At 42.6% G+C, this 20,036-nt stretch overlaps 1 protein-coding gene and 1 long non-coding RNA gene across 3 annotated transcripts in view; both read right to left on the bottom strand.

Moving 5' to 3' along the window:
* Nucleotides 1-7,779: 7,779 nt before the first annotated feature.
* On the bottom strand, nucleotides 7,780-18,221 carry GABARAPL2 (GABA type A receptor associated protein like 2). 2 transcript variants are annotated; one of them, XM_077133082.1, is made up of 4 exons: nucleotides 18,051-18,216; nucleotides 17,665-17,720; nucleotides 16,359-16,531; nucleotides 7,780-8,382 (listed from the first exon to the last, which is right to left on the bottom strand). In XM_077133082.1, the coding sequence occupies exons 1-4, from the start codon at nucleotides 18,082-18,084 to the stop codon at nucleotides 8,292-8,294; spliced, it is 354 nt and encodes a 117-aa protein (XP_076989197.1). In that variant the 5' UTR covers nucleotides 18,085-18,216; the 3' UTR covers nucleotides 7,780-8,291. The 2 variants fall into 2 exon arrangements, with proteins under 2 accessions (XP_076989197.1, XP_076989196.1); XM_077133081.1 differs by lacking the exon at nucleotides 7,780-8,382 and adding an exon at nucleotides 9,907-10,062 and having other exon boundaries at nucleotides 18,051-18,221.
* A 376-nt stretch (nucleotides 18,222-18,597) lies between these two features.
* Nucleotides 18,598-20,036, bottom strand: part of LOC143659770 (uncharacterized) — a 55,609-nt gene continuing 54,170 nt past the window's right edge. The window contains exon 4 of the long non-coding RNA XR_013163712.1: nucleotides 18,598-19,094. This is a non-coding gene — a long non-coding RNA (uncharacterized LOC143659770). The remainder of the gene's footprint in view (nucleotides 19,095-20,036) is intronic.

Here is a 20,036-nt window from a genome sequence, read left to right as displayed (position 1 = left end):
CTGGTAAAGATGGGACTGTGTAGGCACTGCAAATGCAGCTAAAAAGACTAGCAGCACTACAGCCACAACGAGGTAATGAAAACAAGGTGCTCTTACCTATGCCACAGCATTAGAAATTGGGGAAAAGGTTGATTGGCTGTGGTCCTGGCTGATGCACCCATTTTGGTTGGGAGTCTTTGGTCCCTAGGGTATTAGGGTCCCTCAAAGTTTAAGTATTCGACCACATTTTTTACACAAAATACCAACCCAGGACCCCCTATACCTCAAGGCACAGTATATATGACTCTGTGGATACTTATGCCCTGGCCAACTGTGAATTTGACTCCAGAAATCTTCTTACAATTGCAAGGGGAAAAGGTGTAGTATCTGTCTATTAATGGAAATTTAGCTAGCATTCTTTGTGCCCTTAACATCATAGCAAACACCTTTCTGTAATAGGGTTCTGTGGTAACTACTTGCACAATAGATCTCGGTGCTGAGTGTGCTCAGGTGCAACCAACCTGCCTTGTTAAACTTTATAAGCCTTTCCTTGAGCACGTTGTCTTTCTCCTCTTCTCTTGGATTTGGGCAGAGTACAGACTTTCATCTCCCAGCAGCCGCCATTGGGGAAGATCTTCCTGTCCATAAGCCCCAGATTAAATCCATGGGTAATCTGTCTGACATGTTCTTTGGTCTTGGGGTTGTGCTGGGAAACACTAGTTCAGAGGGTGAATTAACATATAATTTTACTTTATTTAAAAATATCTCTAAAGTTTTGTTTCAAAATACTCTGAATAGGAAAAAAAGAGATACAGAACAGCGCATAAAACATGCCATTGATATTTTAAAAAGGGGAAGGAAAGGTATATCTGTACTTGCTTGTTTATGCTAAACTGCCTCTGAATAAATAGACCAGAAGCTAACACCACCGGGCACTGGGGAGGGAATGGGCTATGGCTGAGAGCACAGGAGTGGGGAGGGAGACTTTTCACTGAATACCCTTCATATTTTTTTATTTTTTTGAATTTTGAGCCATGTTAATGTAGTACTTCTTTCTTTTTGGTTTTGTTTCTAATGCAGTTTTTTTGAGATATATTCATACACTACACAAACCATCCAAAGTCATATATAGTACCTATTTTTAAAACTAAATTTTAAAAATAAATTGAAGGGAAAAATATTTTTCAACTTTAAAAGGGAGAAATACTGGAAAAAAACTCAGAAGTAACACTGTATGGGGAAGAAGAAATAACATTCTTTAAGCAGCTTCACATATAATTCCAGACTTGTCTCTACTTTTGAATGTACTCTAGGAGTTGGCTCTTTCAGGAAGTTTGCACTTTCAGCATTGTTTCTTTGTTTGGGCGTGGGTTCTAAACTATGACTATGTATGGGCAGAATTTTTATTTTCCTTTTCATTGGAATCTTTAAAACTTGGCATGATTTAAATTATTTTTGCTTATATATTTTACATAGTTATTTCTGTTTCCAAGCATCGGATGAAGTTCCTTGTTTTATGGAGTTTGTCAGGGCCAAGCATTAGCTCACTGTCTGGGGACATGAAGCTGCTGTGGAGAAAATGACCCACCCTGGCTGCCAGTGCGCTGTGGGAACAAATGCCAGCCTCGTCTGACTTGGTAGAGTCTGTGGTAGGTGGAAAGTTGCCACCACCTGAATCTTGGCATCATTTTTTGGCTTTAAAACAATATTCTGAACAGGACTTAACCAAAGTTTTCCAGTATCTAAAGCCTAGTTCTCTCCTTGCTGGTTACATGGTTAGACAAAGTTATCTTTTCAACTACCACTGTCCTCCTGATAGGGTCTGGGAAAGTCAGATGAGCTATGATGAGCCTCACTGAAGCAGAAAGGTTATTGAACTAGGAAAACGGTTTCCAGGTGGAAAGATGGTGTGCATGTGCTCACTTTAAAGGACTTAAGCAACTTTTTCCATGGAAGCAAAGACAGCTACCCTGAAGGAATGGTTGCATACAGAAAGCCATGAGGCCGCCAGAAAGCACCTTCATTTTCCAGAAAGTAGAGCTCTTTTATATCCCATAGTGAGGGTTTAGAATTTGGCCGTCACATTCTATAAACGTGAATCCCTTTAAACCTAAATATGTCTATGCTGGCTGTAAGTCTGACTTCCTGTAAATCTGCCCAGATAAATTAAAAAAAAAAATCTTAAGTAGTGCCTGTGCTGTAAATAAGAGGAAGGTTGATTCTGCAAAGAGAAATTTCCAGCCTGCAGGTAAAAAATTCTTTGCATTCAATTTTTATTTCTTCAAACTGGAGCCCCAGAACTAATCAAAGGGTACTTCTACACATATACCAAAAAAAAAAAAAAAAAATTGAAAGCAGAGACCCAAACAGCTATTTGTACACCAATGTTCATAGCAGCAATATTCACAATTGCCAAAAAAAAAAGAAGCAACCCAAGTGTCCACCAACAGACAAGTGGGTAAAGAAAATGTGTTATATACATACAATGGAATATTATTCAGCTTTAAAAAGGGAGGAAGTTCTAATACATGTGATAACATGGATGAACCTTAAAGACATCATGTTGAATGAAATAAGCTAGTGACAAAAGGACAAAAATTGTATGATCTCACTTATATGAAATAAGTAGAATATGCAAATTCAAAAAGTTTTGACCTTTTGAGGTTACCAGGGGCCAGGGTGGAGGTGGGGAATGGAGAGTCATGCTTAATTTGTACAGTTTCTATTAAAAGTGATGAAAAAGTTTTGGCAATGGATGATGGTGATGGAAGCACAATTTTATGAATGTAATTAACACCACAAAGTTGTATATTTAAAAGTGGATAAAATGATAAACATTAGGTTGTATATAACTTACCAGAATTTTTAAAACTAGAGAACTTTATTAGAGTAAACCCTCATGCAAACTATAAGCCTTAGTTAATAGTATAATTATAACATTGTTTCATCAATTGTAACAAAGATACCACACTAATGCCAAAATGTTAATAATAGGGAAAACTGCATGTGTGAGAGGAAGTATATAGAAATTCTGTACTTTGTGTGATTTTTCTGTAAACCTATATGATGGTTTGAAGCTGTATTTACCCCAGAAGTTAACCCATTCCTATGGGTATGGACCCACTGTAAGATCTTTTGGTGAGTAGGATCTTAACCTAAGTTGAAATGTGGCCCTCCTCACTCAGGTGGGTCTTAATCTTCTTACTGGAATCCCTCATAAGAGGATAGAAAACAGAGAGAAGACACAGTAAAAAATACCCAGAGAAGCAGCCAAAGCTGGGAGCAACAAAATTGAGGAGAGAAGGGAAAGACCAGTAGACATCGCCTTGTGCCTGGCCACGTGACAGAGAAGCTGAGGACTACCAGTAGCTGGTCTTTGGGGAGAAAGCATTGCCTGTTGATACCTTGATATGGATGGACACTTTTCACAGCCTCAGGTCTGTAAATATGCAAATTAATAAATCCCCATTGTAAAAACCAACTAATTTCTGGTAAATTGCATTTCGTCAGCTTTAGCAAACTAAAACAACGTATAACTGCTATAGTAAAAAAAATCCTTCCATTCAACACAACCACCATTTTTAAACTTTTTTTCCTATCATTTTTGTCACATTGTAATAATAGTATACTTAAAGTTGTGTAAGTTTGAGACTTTTTTCATTTACCATTTTATAAACTTTTTCTGCAATCATTAAATCAGTTTGTATTACTTAAATGAATCAAAGGCTACAGAAATCAGAGCAGTGGGTGTTGCCTGGTGTGTGCAAAGGGTGGGGGTGAAGGGTTGAGTAGAAAGAGGCAGAAGGGAACTCTAGGATAATGGAAACACTATGTCTTGACTGGAATATTGAGTACGTGGGTATAAACATTAGTTGGCACTTACCAAATGGTACACATAGATTTTTGCATTTTATTATATGTAATTAAACCTCAATTGAAACAGTTTTTAAAAATAGCCTTTATTAATTACTTGGTATAGTAGAATAAACTGGTTTAATCGTCAAATAAGTTCTGCCACTAACTTCTTGTATGGATGTGGGGAAAACATTTAATCTCTAACTTTTAAACTTTCACCTATTCTATAAAATGAGGTCCTAACAATTAGAATGCTCAATTTTTTCAACTGAAAGTTAGGCTTTCTCAGTTTAAAATGCCCTAACTGGGTAGAAAATGCAAAGAGAAATTTTCTCCAGGGAACAGCTCATTGGTGCTGTGAGATGTATATGGTATCTAGTACTAGTGGTGATTGTCCCATATCCTGATGAACCCAGCTTTCAGAACTGAACTTTTCTGCACTTCTTTTTATCTCTAAATGCAAGAATTTGCCTTGGTGGGAGGAAAGGCAAAGGCGGAAAGTCACTCCAAGCCAGTACTCTGGCTGCCAAATGCTGGTCTCAAGCACATGGTCCCTGAACTTGGGCTCAGCTCCAGAAGGGCAAGAGCTCACAATGGAAACAGTGATGGCCTTTTGCTCAGGCAGCCAAGAGAATGAAAAGTGCTTTGAAACCCAGCAGTGTCTCCATGGGGAGTGGTTAAGGTGGGCCCCTTCATGGGGAAACTAACCTGACAGCAGAGCAGGATAAAAGCCCATTCCCTGCATCTTTCTTCAGTTTAACAACAAGGTCTTTATGTGCAACCTCTCAGGAAATCTGGGAAATTATACTGAGTTGGGGGGGGGGGAGTGAGCAACTCAAGCTTTGCCCAACAGATGCACACTCAATCTCATTTGCCTCTATTTTCTTTGACTTAGATTTTGTTATTGAGACAAAACTCTTGATGTAAGTTTTACAACCCTGCCTCTTCCCCCCACCCCCCAATATATATATGTAATGTATTTATTTCCCCCTCTAAAGGGTTCATCAATTTCCTTTTTTATTGATGCTTCTTGTGGACAATTTTGACCTCCAGTGAATGCCTTTTAGATGGTATTTTCATGCTGCACTTTTGTTCCTCCACTTATCCAGTGTGACTGTGAATGCCCTTCTGTCCTAGCATGTCAGTTACTGCTGGACTAAGAAACCAGCTGGGGGCAGGAGAAATGGCATGATGGAGGGACTGTGCCATCTAAACCAGATCTAAGCGACAGTGCCTCCTGCCTTTCCATCAGGTGCCTGTGCTAAAGCTCTGTACCTCTCTGCCATGAAAGATGAGGGCCAACAAAAATTCGTATTTTGTTCATATAAACTTTAAAGGAATTATATTTTAAAATAAACGATGGCCAGTAACTGACTGTACGAGGGTCACAAACCCAAATATTTTCAGGTACCTGCAGGATGTACTGGTTGTGTGATCAGTAACTACACTCCCAGAATGTCAGTGTCCTCACTTTTGAAATGAGAGCAGCAACACCCAATTGACATTGGGGTTGTGGGGATGAAACAAGATCACGGGGCACACAGGGATAAGAAGGGCTGCTCATACAGGTAGAGCAATTGACACTTAAGATATACCGCCACGGTCTGCCACTTCAGCTCCCAAGTGACTATTTTCTAGCTTCTCATCCAGATATCCAGGCCTTTTGTTAATAAAGTAAAAGACTGACCTCAGGAGAAACCTATTGGGCAAATGTTTGTAGAGCTTCTTGCCAAACACAATGCATGTGCATATTTGTTTGCCTGCACTGTTCCATCCTACATCTGGAAGCCACAGCCTGTCTCCAGGGGCGAAGGAGGCGAGGAAGCAATGTTGTTAATCACAAAGGTATATTTAGATCCTCCTACCTAAGTCTCTTTTTGGCTTTGCCTTCTTAGTGTCAACCACCAAGATTGTTTTTTTCTTCCTAAGGAAATTAAGATGTAAAGGAGATTGAACTGAGCCTTTTTAAGCTTTCTACCAGTCAATTCAATGAACAGGAGATCTTTTGAGAATGAGAACACTTACATATTGCCTCCTTCCAAATTCTCCTTGAAGCAGATCCCTGGGCCAACTTTGGGATCAGTGCCCTCTGTGTGGTCACAGTGTTTCAGCCACTGCTGCAAAATTTAAAATGTGTTCATGCTTGGCGAATAGGCTATGGTTCCAGGTAGGTCACTGACACCTTCCAAGAGCCACTGATTTGCCAGGCATTGTGCTCTGCACCTGAGCTACAACTGTAATATCTAGTCTTCCTATTTCTCATTAACTGAAAGGGAAGAGAGGCAGGTGACCTTGTGGTGGAGCAGTACAGTGTGAGGACAGCTCTAATGAAGTCTACCACCCAACCTGTGAGACGGGCATATGGACGATTTTGTAAGACCAGATATACTTGAGTGGAGTTGTGCAGGGGAAGATGGTAGTGTCTGTGGGGACAGTTTTGAAGGAAGGGTGTTTAAGGTAGAGAAACATTATATGCAAAGCCTAGAGATGAGCGTACAGCATGGCTTGGCTGGTGGAAGTGTGGGAGAGGTTGGGTGCGAAGCTGAGGAGGCACGTGGGTCATCATAGCAGGAAGGACTTTGCATGCCCTGCAAAGGAGAATCCTGACTCTTAAAACAACTCAGCATTTCAAGGATTTTGAGAAAGGGGTGATGGGATGGAAGTCACATTTTAGAAATATCCCTCTCCTCTCTGTAACAAGGATGGTTTGGTACGGGCAGGGATGGGTGGCTTCCAGTCTATGATTGCAGGACTGCTGTAATCAGTAGAAAAATGATGAGGCCCAGACAGAGGCAGTTTTAGAAGCCAGGGGGAGGGAACTGACTTGAGAAACAGGAAGAACCTATGAGGTTGACTGCAGATAGGGGATGAGCATGAAGGAGTAATCCCAACAGAAAGATTCAGATATTCAACTACATGCTCTGAGATTGTGGGCAATACCTGGTTTCCTTTTTTTGGTAATCTCTATAGGACCCTGGCCTCCAATACAGTCCACCTGAGGAAGATTTTGCCAAGTAAGCATTTCCTCTCAGATGCATATTGTGTCCTGCCAAACCTACACATCTATGTTAATTTGTGAGAATTATGAAACTGACAGGCCCGAAAAAAATCTAATCTTGATTTTTAGAAATAAGGAATTGGAGTAGTAACTAACTGAAAGATCATAGGTACACAAAAATAGATATATGTATATGGTTGTTTATTACAATATTGTCTATAGTCATAAATGAATTGCAAATGACTAAAATGCCCTTTAATAAGGGGACTATCAAATAACTGGTGTGTGTATATATATATATATATGTATACTAAAATACTACTTGGCTGTGAAAGTGAATAAAAAGCTTTTTATGAGCTGATATGGAAAGATCACCAGGATATATGGTGAAATGGAAAAAAGCAATGAACATAAGTATACATAATGTTTTCTTTTGTGTTAAGAAAGGGAAGTAAGGAGATTTATTCACATTAGCTGTACCTGCAGTAATTCATCAGAAAAGAAACAAGAAACCAGAAGTAGTTTCCCATAAAAGGAAGGGGTGGCCAGAAAACAGTAGTGGGGAGCAACATTTCTCAATGTATACCTTATACCTTTTTATGTATTCTTGATATTTGAACCATGTGAATGCAGTAATCACCAAAAGATAAAGTTGCTTTTTGTGTTTTGTTTTGTTTTTAAAAGGAATGCAGGTACACAAAAGTCCTCTTATAAGTAATCATGTTGTTCTCAGTGGAGAAGGCTGCCTTCCATTTGTCCCTCAGGAATCAGTGTGGCTTACACCTGGGCCCAGGTGGTCCCACCTTAAGACACAGGGCTAACACTGCCACTTCCTATCCCAGGCTGTACTGCTGTGGCTCCCAAACCCTCTTCCTGCCCCCAAGAGATGCAGGAGCTACTTCTCTAGCCCAACCAAAGGAAAGTGAATGAACACAGTCATATTGCAGTGCCTTTATAAGAGGAACTTTTATTGTTAATTATTTACCTTAATAGTGTCAGAAAGAGGAACAGATTAGCTCAGTCCAACATGATTGGTAGTTGCCAAAATCTAATGAAGCAAGTGTTCTGATTGCTAAGGATTTAATTTGGATGCTTTTAATACTTAGCCATCTAACACTTCAAACATAATCCAGAATAAATGCATCATCTCCCTCCCTTTTCACTTTAATACCCCACCTACCTCACTTCAATACAGAAACATCTTCATTAAATGATTCCCAGAAGAATACGTTTCCTGAAGAATATAGCCATGAGGACAATGCACAAAAAGAACTCAAAATAAAACTCTGTATGATAATTTACTAGTCTAAGGAAACAAAACCTTCCAATATATTAAGAAATAAATCCAGTTACAAATGCACTAATAGGCCTATGTGAAGAGGTTCTGTAATAACTGAAAATGGCCGGCTATTTACAAGATACACAAGCAGGAACAGTGCACCTAACCCAGCACAGGCCCTCAGGCGCCAAAAGTGTTCTCTCCACTGTAGGCCACATACAAGAATCCATCTTCATCTTTTTCCTTCTCGTAGAGCTGTCCCATAGTTAGGCTTAAATGAGAAAAAAAAAAAAAAGGAGAATTGGGTTTGTTTACTGAGTCCAGGTGTTGGGAGAAAAATATATCACCTGAGATAAGGAAAGTGACGCCTTAACTTAGCTCCTCCCTACTACACTCTGGATGGAAGTGGTAAAAATAATACCTTCGTTTAGATCTGGAGTATCTACCATGTTCCCCATCATTCTGTTTTGCAGAAGGGAAATTTAACCAAAAAGATTTTAGGTCAATGGGAGTCAGCAGATGAGCCTAGAAGGGAAGTCTCCATCCTTCTGGCCCTGAGGCAAAGCCATTAGATCCCATTTACCTTCACAAGTTAAATCTTTTAAAGAGGTCAGCTCCAGTTTCACCTATGGGTGTGTCTGGTTAGTACTTGAATGTCTTTTAAATGTCAAGGGTAAGGAAAAAAACTGAGCAAAATTAGGAATCTAAAGGGCTCATTCTGGTATGGGTGAAAGACCCAGGTAAATAAGGGTATACTGAGCTGTCTTCCTCCTTCAGGTTGGCTTGTTTGGAGATTTTTAATTTGTATCCAATATGACAGGTACAGATAGGTTCATTCTTGTACCCTGCACCCCCAGAGAGCATCATTAAAGCAAAACAAGTTATTTTCCTCCCCCAAATCTCAGATTTTATCTGGGACCCAAAGAAGTCCTGCTCCAGCTCCCAAAGAACTAAATGTGTGGGTGGGAAAGCCGACATTCACTAAACTGTAAAAAAGGCTGCAGTGGAAGAGACTAAACTAGTTTTCCACTGGGCTCCAGAATAAGACAGTAATACCTGGAACCCTGTGCAAGCTGTGGCCATGTGACTACTATTGGAACAAGCAGGAATGCCCTAGCCCAGCTGACCAAATATCTGCTCGTGGCCACCAGAAATGAGCAGTGAGATTTACAGTCTGAGAGCCATCAGAGGTCACCAGCCCAAACAGGTCAAAATAGATGCCTACATGCAGGCCCCAGTCAACCAGGACGGGACAGAGGGAGCAATCCAGGACTCAAGCTGGTGAAAGAAGAAATGACTGCTCCATTATGCTGCTGTACTCCTGACTGGCTAATTGGGACTTAGTTTAAAAGCAGGGACCCAGGCCACATTTACAAAGGGGGGATTTTTTTTTCCCTTCTCTATTCTTCCTGTTCCATTTCCAAGCTTAGCCCTGGTGGCTGCCTAGGTAGATGAAAGGATTAAGTAACAATGTGAGGGCAGATGAAGTAAGAATATGGAATGGCCTGTCATCAACATCTTGTACAATACAACAGCGCTCCCTGTGAGGAGCTCTTAAACTGGAATTTGTAAAATAAGGATTCGCTGGAATAGCAATGTCCAACAGAAATTTCTACTACATGGAAATACTCTGTCTCTGTGCTATTCCATAAAGTAGTCACTCGCTATGAACTACTAAGCACTTGAAATGTGGCTGAATTAAAATGTTCTGTAAGTATAAAACACAGATTTCAAAGATTTAGTATGAAATAAAAAGAATCAAAACATCTCAATAATTTTGGATATTTGGGGTTAAACAATATATCATTAAAGCTAATTTCACTGGTTTCCTTTACTTTTTTTAATGTGGCTCCGAGAAAATTTTAAAATACATGAGCTTTGGGCAGTGCGACAATGGCAGAACTCTTGCCTGCCATGCTGGAGACCCAGGTTTGATTCCCAGTGCCTGCCCCTGCAAAAAAAAAAAACTTCATGAAATTTGCATATTTAACTGAGAGTGCTGCTCTAGGGACATGTGAGAACTTGGGGGAGGTGGGTAGGAAGAGGAAAACCTGCTCCTGAGAATACCTAGAACAGAGGGTCTCAGCCTTGGATGCAGAGAATCACTGGGGAACTTTTAAAAAACCTCCATGACCAAGCCTCACCTCATACCAATTAAATCTGAATCTCTGAAGGAGGGACCCAAGCATTGGAGTTTTTAAAATGTCCAAGACAGTTCCATGTGCAGCCTCCTGGGTTGACAATCAGTGTCCAAAAGAAGAGAGACGCTCCTCTTTAAGAGCCAGGTGATTAGGAAAGTGGACAACCTGACAACAAGCAGAAGGACTTGAACATGTAGCTGGGTCTCCCAAGATTTATACCCTGGTGGTTTGGAATGCCCTAAAGAAACCCTGCTTTTCTCCGAGACTCCTAGTAGGAGGCTATGGGAAAACAGCTACATCCATTGCCACAACTGTCTTTGTCCCATTTGGTCCAAGTGTCTAGTGCCCTTGATGAGAGCTTTCGTCCTGTCTCCCACTGCCATTCCCAAATGGATTTCCGTGCAGGAGTAATGGTATATAAGATTCGAAGGCAGCCATTCTTGGTTCCTAGTCAGGTTTGGTTCCATTTGATATAGTTATGCTCTTTTCCTAGCAAGTTAAAAGTCATAGTGCAATGATTCTTAATCCAAGCTGCTAAATTAGAACTATTTAAGGAACTTCATAGACATCAGTGGCCTACCCCAGATACCGTGTACTGCCCATGGTGAACAGTGACCACTGGGACCATGACTGTCTAAGGGAAGCCTTGAGACACAGAGCCCTGACTTTTGGCAAAGGCCCACAATCATGTGGCTTTCTTCCTTTATATCTTTAGATTCCACTGTCTTTGAAGAAAAACTTGGGTTCAGCAATTTGTTTAACCAGCACCCTAGAAGCTACAGAGGCTAATAAAAATCATAATAGTACAGAGTTATGATGTGCCAAAAAACATTCTAAGTGCGTAATATATATTAACTCTTTATCCTCATAACAATCTTTTGAGGTAAGTACTATCATCATTCACAGTTCATAGATATGGGAACTGGAAGCACAAAGAGGTTAAACAATTCACCCAAAGTCACAAAGCTAAGACACCTTCTTAACACCGAATTATCCTGCCTCCAAGTCAATACACACAGAGACCTGTTCTAATGTTATGACACCAGTCCCTGTACTTTCTACAGTCTTCCTTAGAACAGTGCTTCTCAGGCACACAAACGTGCACAGGAATCACCTGGGCATCTGGTTAATGTGCTTGTTTGGATTCAGTAGGCCTGAGTGGACCCTGAGATTCTGCATTTCTAACAAGTTCGCAGGTGAGGCCAGTGTTGCCAGTCTCTACATGACATGATAAGGTGCAAAGTCTTTCAGCTCTCTCCCTGTGCTGGTTTGAAATGATGTATATACCCTAGAAAAGCCATGTTTTAGTCCTAATCCCATTTTGTAAAGGCAGTCATTTCTTCTAATCCCTATTCAATATTGTATGTTTGAAACTGTAATTAGATCCTCTCCCTGGAGATGTGATTTAATCAAGAGTGGCTGTTAAATTGCATTAGGTAGAGGCATGTCTCCACCCATTTGGGTGGGCCTTGATTAGTTTCTGAAGTCCTATAAAAGAGGAAACATTTTGGAGAATGAAGAGATTTGGAGAGAGCAGAGAATGTGCAGCACCATGAAGCAGAGTCCACTAGCCAGCGACCTTTGGAGATGAAGAAAGAAAACACCTCCTGGGGAGCTTCATGAAACCGGAAGCCAGGAGAGGAAGCTAGAAGATTACGCCGTGTTCACCATGTGCCCTTCCAGCCAAGAGCAAAGCCCTGACTGTGTTCACCATGTACCTTTCCAAATGAGAGAGAAACCCTGAACTTCATCGGCCTTCTTGAACCAAGGTATCTTTCTCTGGATGCCTTAGATTGGACATTTTTATAGACTTGTTTAATTGGGACATTTTCTCGGTCTTAGAACTGTAAACTAGCAACTTATTAAATTCCCCTTTTAAAAGGGGAATTCCATTTCTGGTATATTGTATTCTGTTTCTGATATATTGCATTCTGGCAGCTAGCAAACTAGAACACTCCCTCAGCTTCTGTCACTGGATGGCTAGGTGGTTGTACCTAATGACTTAGAGTCCTATCAGTATTCTTTTCTATCACACAGCCTCGTGTGGAAACTGTACTTGGCTGGCAGCAGTATTGTGTCCTTATACTCAGGATTCTCCTTGGGCAAGGGATTTGATAACTGATAATATTCAATGCTCGGAGTTGAAAAATGAGGTGATCGAACCCCTACCTCATTTCACGGCTTCACAGCTTCACAGGGTATCATGAAATAAGACTGGCACATCTAAGTATATTAATCTGAAGATATGGCTTGTGGAATCAGGACACACACAGAGAAAGAGTAAGTTGGCCTGAAGCCAAAAAGAACTGGGACATAAACATAGTATAAATTTTTAAAATCCCATTAAAAGCATATTCAAATGGATGCCCAGTGGGCAAAAAGTGACCCTGGTCAATAAGAAGGCTGCTGTGTCAGTTTAGGGCAAGTCCCATAAACCTCAGTACCTTTCCTCTCAGAATTCGGGAAGGACTGAGCCACCCGAAGCAGGCTACTGCTGTGTTGCCGGAGGATTCTGAAGCACACTACTCAGGCATCAAGTACTACCTCCCTCTTCCCTAAACATGATTCATTCAAGAAGGATGCTGCTGCTTGATGCCAGGGGCACTGACACCTTCCAAGCTCTGATTCTGGGAAAGAAATGGAAAAACTAATGGAGCCAATCTAAGGTGTGGTGGGACCATGAAGTACTAAATGACATGAACCTAAATTGCCCCATTTCCTGCCATTCCATTTAGAGTCACAGAGATTCAGGCAACTACTTCTCCAGTGAAGAAACACCCCAATAATAAAAGCCAGTTTTAGCAGGATCTGCATCCAAGCATGTCCACACTGCTGAGAGCATGCAATTTTATGCTACTCAACAGCCCCACGAACTGTGGGAGGCTGACCTAGAACTATCTGGATGCTCAAACCCTGCAGAACGCCACCCCCTCACCCCAACCAAGGTCAGGTCATGGAGGCTATTGAATCCAGCCTGACTCATGAATTAGCTGAACTGATGAGCACACCTGATCACCATCTGCTTTGGAGCCCATGTGCCTCCAGTGGATTTATCCCTTTTCCAAATGGTGAGCACAGGCAGGGTGAGATGGGAGGACAATAACCACTGCTCTGGATCCTGGAAAGTTACCGGTCTTGAGGTGAGTTAATATACCCCTGAAGGCTTCCCAAGATTTTAAAAGATAAACTATTGGTTTTTCTTTTACCACACTTTTCTCTTCATAGGATCAGGATAGCTTTAACTGCTGAAACAGACCCTCTTCTTAAAAACGTATTATTTATTTATCCAAGTATGATCAAAAGTGTAATTTAAGCACATTTCTAAATAAAGGATAAATAGTTTCTAAGACATGAATTCTTTCTTTTTTTGGTACCTCGTTAAGAGGCAACTAAACACTGTAAACTTAAAAATACAATGTCAAATTATAACATCTTAGAGATATTTTATTTAATAACAACCCCTGCTTCTATATTAAATGGGATTAACAAGATTCTTGTCTGTGTTCTAAACATAAACAAAAAGGTAGGCACCACTTCCAGGTCTGAGTGTTCCCCTCTAATGCCATGGGAAACTTGTACCCTGATGTTCTTTCTCAAGTTCTGTCTGCACCACGCCATAATTCAGCTTTTGCTTTTGGTCTGATTCTTTATACATGCGCTCAGGCAGAGAATTCAACTTTCCAACACTAACTTTTTAAAGAAACAAGAATTCAGAAGAGTTTAGAAAGAAGGTAAAATTTTTAAGGACTTGCCTCTGTCTCCATTTCTGGAATCAACCAATACTGACTACCCTCAACAATAACCATGACTTTATTTAGTGATAACTTGTGTTCCAAACACCCTCTGAAAATTCTGCTCCAAGGCAGGAGTAACTGAAGTTATTCCCATTCAGCCTGAGGTATCCAAGATCCTTATACAGACCTTTCCATTTTGGAATGGGGGAGGGTCCTACAGGCCAGGAGTTATTCCTTCTCACTTCTCATTTTTCCCACCCCCTTTTAGAAGACTGCAAGCACTAGCTGAAGGTTGTTCCTCCTCACTTCTCTAAGAAGCCTGGAGGGAGCAGAAGAGATTGCTAAACTACCAGGAGGAGCAAATGGTGAAGCTTAGTCACACCCAAGCTTTATGAAGGGATCCTATAGCACTTTTGTTTGTGCACACAGGAAGCTTAATTATGTCACAGTTCTCTTTTGTTTATAAACAAATTTGTTTTTAAGAATAAAATCCCAAAGTGAACAACTACTGCATCAAGCACTGGGAGGGAAAGTTGTTAGCTGGGACCAAATGTGCTGAGGCTGGGGCCTGGGCAGAGGGGCCCTGGCTAGTGACTGAGGGAAGACCCAGAAGGCATAGTCTCTTCATGAGGTCTCTGAAACTGAATTGGGGAAGCAGGGTCAGAACTGGGGTTCTGGTTACTTTTTCCTAAAATCCTGACTTGGATCACTAATGTAGTCTGCTTTAGGGTGGGATTCTCACTGGCTTAAAAGGCAAATAAGACTTGGAGAGAAAATGGCCAGGAAGCAGCCTCTACCATCCCAAAAGAATCACTTCATTTCCAATTCTATTTATATCTCAGGGATAATGAGGGAGGGGCAGCCATTTTAACTACTAGGATAATATGGAGCCTTCAGAGTAATCTCTAGAAGCCTACTTCATTTACCTCAGGAAGTATCAGAGGATGAGAATTGAGAAAAATAAACTTGATGCTACAGGTCCTGGTCACCTACTTCTTCTAAAAAGCCATCTCCAAGAACAAGGAAATAGGGTTGTCAAGAACCTACTGAAATTCCAGGTGGTACAAAAGAAAATTTATCTCCCCACCACCTTAAGGGAAGCCAAGAGCAACTACAGATGGCCAGGGCTTCCTCCCTGGGTAAGAGTACACCAGCACCACACTGCCCAGAGGCCTGTGGAAAAGGCAGGGAGGCTGGAAGAGCCCATTGGGGTGACTAAATCACCTCTGGCAACACTGCAGCTTCTAAGTTACAGCTGAAGAAGACAAATGGTACCTCGTGGGCAGGACACTGGCATTAGAGAAGAGATTTCTATTTCTTCCCTGCCCTGCCTCTCTGCCAAACACGAGGAAATGAAGACATGGAGATTGAGAAAGAGGAAATCAGACTTAAGAATAAACAGGTCTGGTATTTGCCTTAGCCCTCTTCTGGAGCTTTCAAGGATTTTTAAAGGGAGCATATTTTGGCCACAGTGGGCTAGTTACCAGCTTTAGTTAGATATACTACTTTTAGAGTAACAAATAACACCTGAGTTAGTTGTGGATTACCAAAATACAGCCAGGAACTCGCACTCAGGGGCGAGAAGCACACAATCAGTAACAGTAAAGGACAGTCCAGAGGTTTAGACTGAACCAGTCCATTTTCCTTTCCACAGGGAACTAAAGCTAAGCTGTCAACCTCACAGAAGAGGAAAAATTGTAACGCCCTGCCTAGATTTAGGTCCCAAGTTATAACCTCAAAGATTGCTTTCAGGTAGCAAGACAGAGCACAGGAGCTCCTCTGACAGTCAAAGCAGGTGGCACCAAGACAGGGTTAATCTGTAGAGACTTCAGGGCCCTTGACTGGACAGTAGCCATTTTAATGGACTTGAGTGAGGATCAGGGACCTATAGATTCTCATAGTGGGAAGAGCTAACTGCATTTAGACAGCAAGTAGCAGGATGAATAGCTGAGGCTGAGTCTCAGTCTCAGCAGGGCCCACAAGCTCCTGGTGGAGTGACAGGTCTAATTTCACAGATCATTTAGAGAAAACTTTATTTGAGGCATCAGTTCCAGCTATGGCTTAAAACTGAGTCCTCAACTGTTTTAAAAGATTCTTGGGGTTCTAAGGCAGGGTTTCTTTCGTCTTCTTTTTTTTTAAATTCAGGCCCTGAATTAAAAAACAGGGACTGAATTCTCTTTTGTTAACTTAAAGTATGCTCCCATGTCTTGCTGCCCTTCCTCATTTTCATGGAGGGCTCCTGATGCTAGGAAGCACAAAATCCAGATATTCACTCAAGACCCTTAAGAGTATTCACACTTTCAAAGTTCTGAGTTTGTAAGACGCCAAACAGTGGTCATTACCAGAGGGCCCTTCTACTGACCATCTCTCACCTGGACTGTGGGACTGTCTTATCCACAAACAGGAAGATCGCCTTTTCAGAAGGAAGCTGAATCCTTTTTCTGATGATCCACATAAATTGAGCCACAGTGATGTCAGATGGAACCAGGTACTTCCGTTTGTCAATGTCAACAATTTGAGAGCCTGAGACTTTTTCCACAATCACCTGAGAAAGTAAAGAGAAGTTAGGACTGGATTTCTAAAGTGAGGCTCTGGCCTCACATTGTCAGGGAAGCTAATAAATACAGTAAGAGCTAGGAGGTGGGTGGGAAATTGAGTAGCATGAGAAAATAAGCCCCATCTTAATAAACCACACACTCTGGAGATTGAGAAATGACATAAACGTGTTACAATGGTAAGTGCTTTTCTGTGGTCACGTACTGTATTTCTCATCCCTGATCTCAGCCTGTATAAGAGAAACACAGCTCTTACTACTAAGCTTTTCAACATTCTATTTGAGCAGAAAGGAGAATATCTGGTGAGGATTTTATCTAAAGCCTGTTACCCCAGGATCCCAGACAGGATCTGCTTCACACTACAGGAGAATTAATATCCCAAGGAGCCCTGGAAACAAAGAGGGATGGACTAATAAGAATGACTAGCTACCCCAGCCAGCCAAGAACCACGCTCTTCGTTTGGCCTGTTGCTTCTGTCTGAATGAGGTCTGAATGTCCTTCCTGCTCTCTCTCCAAAAGAATTGTTCACAGGCAAAGAACTACAATAAAAGGCCTGATTCCCTGGGAAAACCAATATTTCCCCACCCTGGAAGAAATACAGGATCATACTTATTGTCTATTAAAGGGAAACCAGAGGACAAGGGATTCTTTTGTGGCTTTCAGGTTTTTTTTGGTCAAAGAAAGCAGGGTCTGAGTGAGGAAAGGAAGCTGGAGGTTATGTAAAAATGGAGGTTTGAAGTTAAAAAGGAATGTTCTGAGACTGAAGTACCACTTCTAAGACCAAAGTGACAGTCCTCCTCCACCATTATTCCCCCAAGTGGCAATGACCTATTGCCCTGTCCCAGAACAACGTTCCTTATATAATTGGCGAGGGAGCCCAGAGGCTGCAGACAGCTCTCTGGCCTAGATCAGGAGATTCAGCACCGAGAAACCTTGAACAGCAGAAACCCGAGCCCCTCACGCCCTGCCCCTGACCGCCCTAACACAGTCCAGCCTTTCTGCTACTACAACCGGGACTGGAACCTCAACTTGTCAACTGCTGAATGGCCTAGTATCCTAATCACAGACCCTAGACGGCAGGGGTGACGGCGAGGTGAGGGGGCGGGGGAGGCCGAACACTCACCGGAACCCGGTCGGGATATTTCGCTCGGATCTTCGCGGATTCCACGCATCTGTGTTCTGTAGGGGAAACACACGGAGCTGACAGACACGCCGGCCGGTATCGAGTCCCCAACCTTCCTACCCCGCGACCTGCGCACGTCCCGGGCCCTCGTTCGAGCGTCCCCGCGGTCGCTGTCCTTTATCCCCTGACTCTTGGTCGGGACGAATGAGGGCGTGACGGGGCCGGCGTCGGCCATCCAGGGACCGGGGCCTCGGCGTCCCAAGCCCAGGGCACAGCATCAGCCCCGCCAGGCCCGACCCAGGACAGCCCGAGTGGGGGAGGGGGCCCACCCGCCACCCCCACCCCCACCCCCACCCCCACGGCCCGGCAGGCGGCCAAGCGCTTACCCAGCGAGTGGTCCTCCTTGAACATCCACTTCATGGCGGCGGCGGCGAAGGGACAGAGCCGGCTCTCCGAGCCGCGGAACTCAGCGCACCGACCACAACAACAACGACGGCAGCGGCGGCGGCGACTACACGGCAGGCGGGACTTCCGGCTGCCCGAGCTTGGCAACGGGCAGGAGGCGGGGCTTCCGGCGCCACTTGCCGGGGCACCATGCCAGGGGGCGGGGCCACACGAAGGGGAGGGGCCTGGAGGACCCCGCGAGGGGCTCCGCGGGGCGCCGGGACGGTTACCTGGCTACCTGCTGCGTAGGTGTGTCTGTGAGGGATGCTGGTGACTCCGGGAGAGGATGCTCCGGGAAACGGTGACAGGAGCAGGGTCTGGGTGGACGTTAGTTATGGGAAGGGGAGTTTGGAGTATGGCTAATAGGACAGGGCAATTACAGAGGGCTTTTGATGGGGAGGTCTGATTAGGGTGTTAGTTGACAGGAGGGGATGTTTGGAAGTATAAAAGACATTGGGTTTCTGGGGTTGACGATGGAAGGGGGTCTGTTTGGGTATTGACATTGTTTGGAGGGGGGGGCAGGTGTGGCTCGGTATGACAGTGTGTGACTAGTTTGAGAAGCCTGGGGTGGGGAGTGGTGTACTAGAGACAACCTGGAAGACACTCATAATAGGTTGCCTTCGATGTAGAAATCGAATTTGAACAACTTTCATTTCCTTCCTTTATTCATACATAAATATTTGATGAACATTTAAGAAAGGGCATCAAAATACACATTTGAGGAATGTAACTTTATTGATCACTAAGAGAGACCCCTTAACCTTACCTAGTGACTGTCAGTCTCGAAGAATTACCGTGACAGCTGGTCAGGAGTCGGGCTTCCTTGTTTGGCAGATGGAGGATTGCAAATCACAGCCTGGGCTGTGTGTGTGTGTGTGTCACTTGCCCCAGCACATGCCTTGACGCCTTCCAATCCATGATGTAATCCCCTTCTTCCAAGCAGAGTCATCAGGGCAGTCCAGTCTGGGTCATCATCTATTTATGAGCTGGTGAATGTTTAATAAGAATATTCACTTAATTGGGCACATGACCCTTACCCCGTGCTTGTGATTCTGATGCATCTGAATGGCCTGTATTTGAATATTATCATTCATCATTTCCTACAATTAAAATTCTCCATGGATGCTGTTGAATCTAGCTTCATTTTAAAATTATTTTTGTTATTTTAAGACTGCATGTCTGAGCAGCCAAAATAGGTGAGTGTTTGTTTGTTGATAATAACGTGAAAAATTCTTTTAATTTCATACATAGAAATCAGGTGTTTTTGTATACGGGAGCACTGTTCTAGGTGCTGGGGAAACAGCAGTGAGCAAAACACATAGCATCCCTGTTCTCATAGAGTTTACTAAAATTCTAGTGGAACAAGACAATAAATAAATATGTCATATAAATAGAGGTGCTGTTTAGAAAAGTAAAGCAGGGTAAGGACCTAAAGAGTGATAGTGGGATAAAATGCTTTATGGATCGAGTGGTGGCATATTATGGGAACAGGAAGGAGCTGGTGTGTCTGGAACTGAGGGAACAAAGAGGACAGTGGTAGAAGAGGAGGTCAAAGAGGTTTTGAGCCTCATATACCATGGACAGAACTTTGAATTTTATTCAGAATGAGGTGGGAAGTTAGTGGAGGACTTGAGCAAAGGACTTTCCTTTTTAAATGATCAGACTTGCTTGTGTGTAGACAGTAGATTATGGTGGGGGGTGGGGGTGAAGGTGGAAGTAAGGGGACAAGTTAAGAAGCTGTTGTGATAATCCACATGAAAGATGATGTTGATTTAGACCAGGATGGTATCTATGGTGGTGGTGGGAAGTAATTATATACTGGATATATTTTGAAGGTTAGAGCTTACAAAATTGGCCGATACATTTAAGTAAAATGAAATGACCACCCACTTTGGGCATTGCCAGGAGAAGACCCCTTCCCAAAAAGC

This window comes from Tamandua tetradactyla, chromosome 16 (assembly GCF_023851605.1).
Source record: "Tamandua tetradactyla isolate mTamTet1 chromosome 16, mTamTet1.pri, whole genome shotgun sequence".
NCBI classification, from domain to species: Eukaryota; Metazoa; Chordata; class Mammalia; order Pilosa; family Myrmecophagidae; genus Tamandua; species Tamandua tetradactyla.
This window is presented reverse-complemented; position numbering and strand designations above follow the sequence as displayed.

What these genes read in the sequence shown, in the direction of transcription:
- GABARAPL2 (XM_077133081.1), bottom strand. Translation starts at nt 18,084, where the DNA reads ATGAAGTGGATGTTCAAGGAGGACCACTCGCTGG. An exon ending in CAAGGAGGACCACTCGCTGG is followed by an intron (nt 17,721 to 18,050) that starts GTAAGCGCTTGG and finishes TTTCCCCTACAG; the next exon opens with AACACAGATGCGTGGAATCC. An exon ending in AAGACAGTCCCACAGTCCAG is followed by an intron (nt 10,063 to 16,358) that starts GTGAGAGATGGT and finishes TTTTTTTTGCAG; the next exon opens with GGGCAGGCACTGGGAATCAA.